Here is a 1,444-nt window from a genome sequence, read left to right as displayed (position 1 = left end):
GGGGTGGGGGGGATCCGTCCTAAACTAGAGGGGGCACGCCGACCTCTCTAGCATACCCGTAACCCTGTGGTCCCTTCAACGATCTCCATCAAACCGGCGTTATGGAGTACGTTGGGACCACAGAAGCGGAGGGCTTGCCTTAACCGGCCGGCCCACGAGAAAGGAAAACTCTATAAAAACCCGACAGAATAGTCGTAAAAACCTACAGATACCTGGCGACCTCTGTAGTAAGTAGCCCCACCCTTCGGAATGGGCGTCACCCGGGGGTGGAGTTTAGATCGGCCCTACTCGTGGGAATCATTATGGATTTTACTAAAGAACAAAATAAAACTGATGAGGGAGGAGTAAGAGGGCGCGATGCGCGAGGAGTAGAGGAGGAGAGTAAGGGAAAGGAGCTAGTGATTGCCATTAGCGCGTCCAACTCGAGTGACGAAAGTGATGAGGAAATGTCTGTGCGGCGGCTACGAAGCCACGCCAAGAAGGCTGAGCCGGCGCCGAAGATGACCCTAAAGTTCACCTCAGGGGAACTAAAGAAAAAGAGGGCCCTGAGGGAATCGTCCGGAGAGGAGGCAGGTCCAGCTATGGCCAATAAACTGTCCACGGCGGCCAGAGGCCGCATAAGAGGTACCGCAGGGAAACATGCGTTCCTGAAAGCGGCGAAGGAAGGCCTGGCGAAGGGGTTGGAGAGTGACTCGGGCGACTCCGACCCCACATACCGGTCCTCCTATCGGCCGCCAAGCTCGGTTCCAACGAGGACGCTGCCGCGCAGGGAGCAGCAAGGCGCTGCTGGAGAAGAGCTGCGCAAGCTCCGCGCGGACAATGCTCGACTCGCGAAAGAGCTCGAGCTAGTCCGCGCCGAGCTGCGCGCCTTCAAGGAGGCATACTCGGAGTCGCAGAAGCGAGCCAACGCGACTGCGACTTCGGGGGAGGCACCCCAGGCCCAGCCGGGCCTAGAGGAGGTACTGAGGAGTGCCATGGAGGAGATGAGGCGCGAACTCCTACAGTCTGTTGGCGGGATGGTGAACGCCCGCCTTCAAGGCTTGGAGTCGCGCCTCCCCCCAGAGCCAGTGGTGAGGCCCCCACTGGAAGCGGATAAGAGGCAGCCGCCGCCGCCCCGACCTGAAGCCCAATCGGGCCTAGTGGCCGGGGCCATGAGAGGAGTCCCGGAGCCGGCTGAAGCCCCCAAGGCTAAACCCAGGCCGGCCCGACCGGGGCCCAAAAAGGGCCCCAAAAATCGACCAACTGGCCCTCCTCCTCCCCCTCCCCCCTCTCAGGTATTGAGAGGACGGGTAGGTGGAGCCCAGCTGCACGAAGTTGCAGCGGGCCAGGAGGACAACGCTCCCCAGGCATCGGGGAGCATTGTCCAATGGTCGAAGGTGGTCGGCCGCAAGGCCAAAAGGAAGGGTAAAACCTCGGCCACAGCCGGGGCTCCTCCCCCCCAGAT

General features: G+C 61.2%; 1 protein-coding gene across 1 annotated transcript; it reads left to right on the top strand.

Moving 5' to 3' along the window:
* Positions 1 to 302: 302 nt before the first annotated feature.
* On the top strand, positions 303 to 1,404 carry LOC106113186 (translation initiation factor IF-2-like; the record flags this gene model as incomplete). The annotated part of the gene is made up of 1 exon (XM_013305920.1): positions 303 to 1,404. A coding segment is annotated over exon 1 (1,102 nt), but the record flags the coding sequence as incomplete, so codon positions are not given.
* Between the last annotated feature and the right edge of the window lie 40 nt (positions 1,405 to 1,444).

Source organism: Papilio xuthus, unplaced genomic scaffold, assembly GCF_000836235.2.
Source record: "Papilio xuthus unplaced genomic scaffold, Pxut_1.1 DF828468.1, whole genome shotgun sequence".
In the NCBI taxonomy this organism is placed as follows: Eukaryota; Metazoa; Arthropoda; class Insecta; order Lepidoptera; family Papilionidae; genus Papilio; species Papilio xuthus.
Note: the sequence above shows the minus strand (reverse complement) of the source record. Positions and strands in the feature narration are given on the sequence as shown.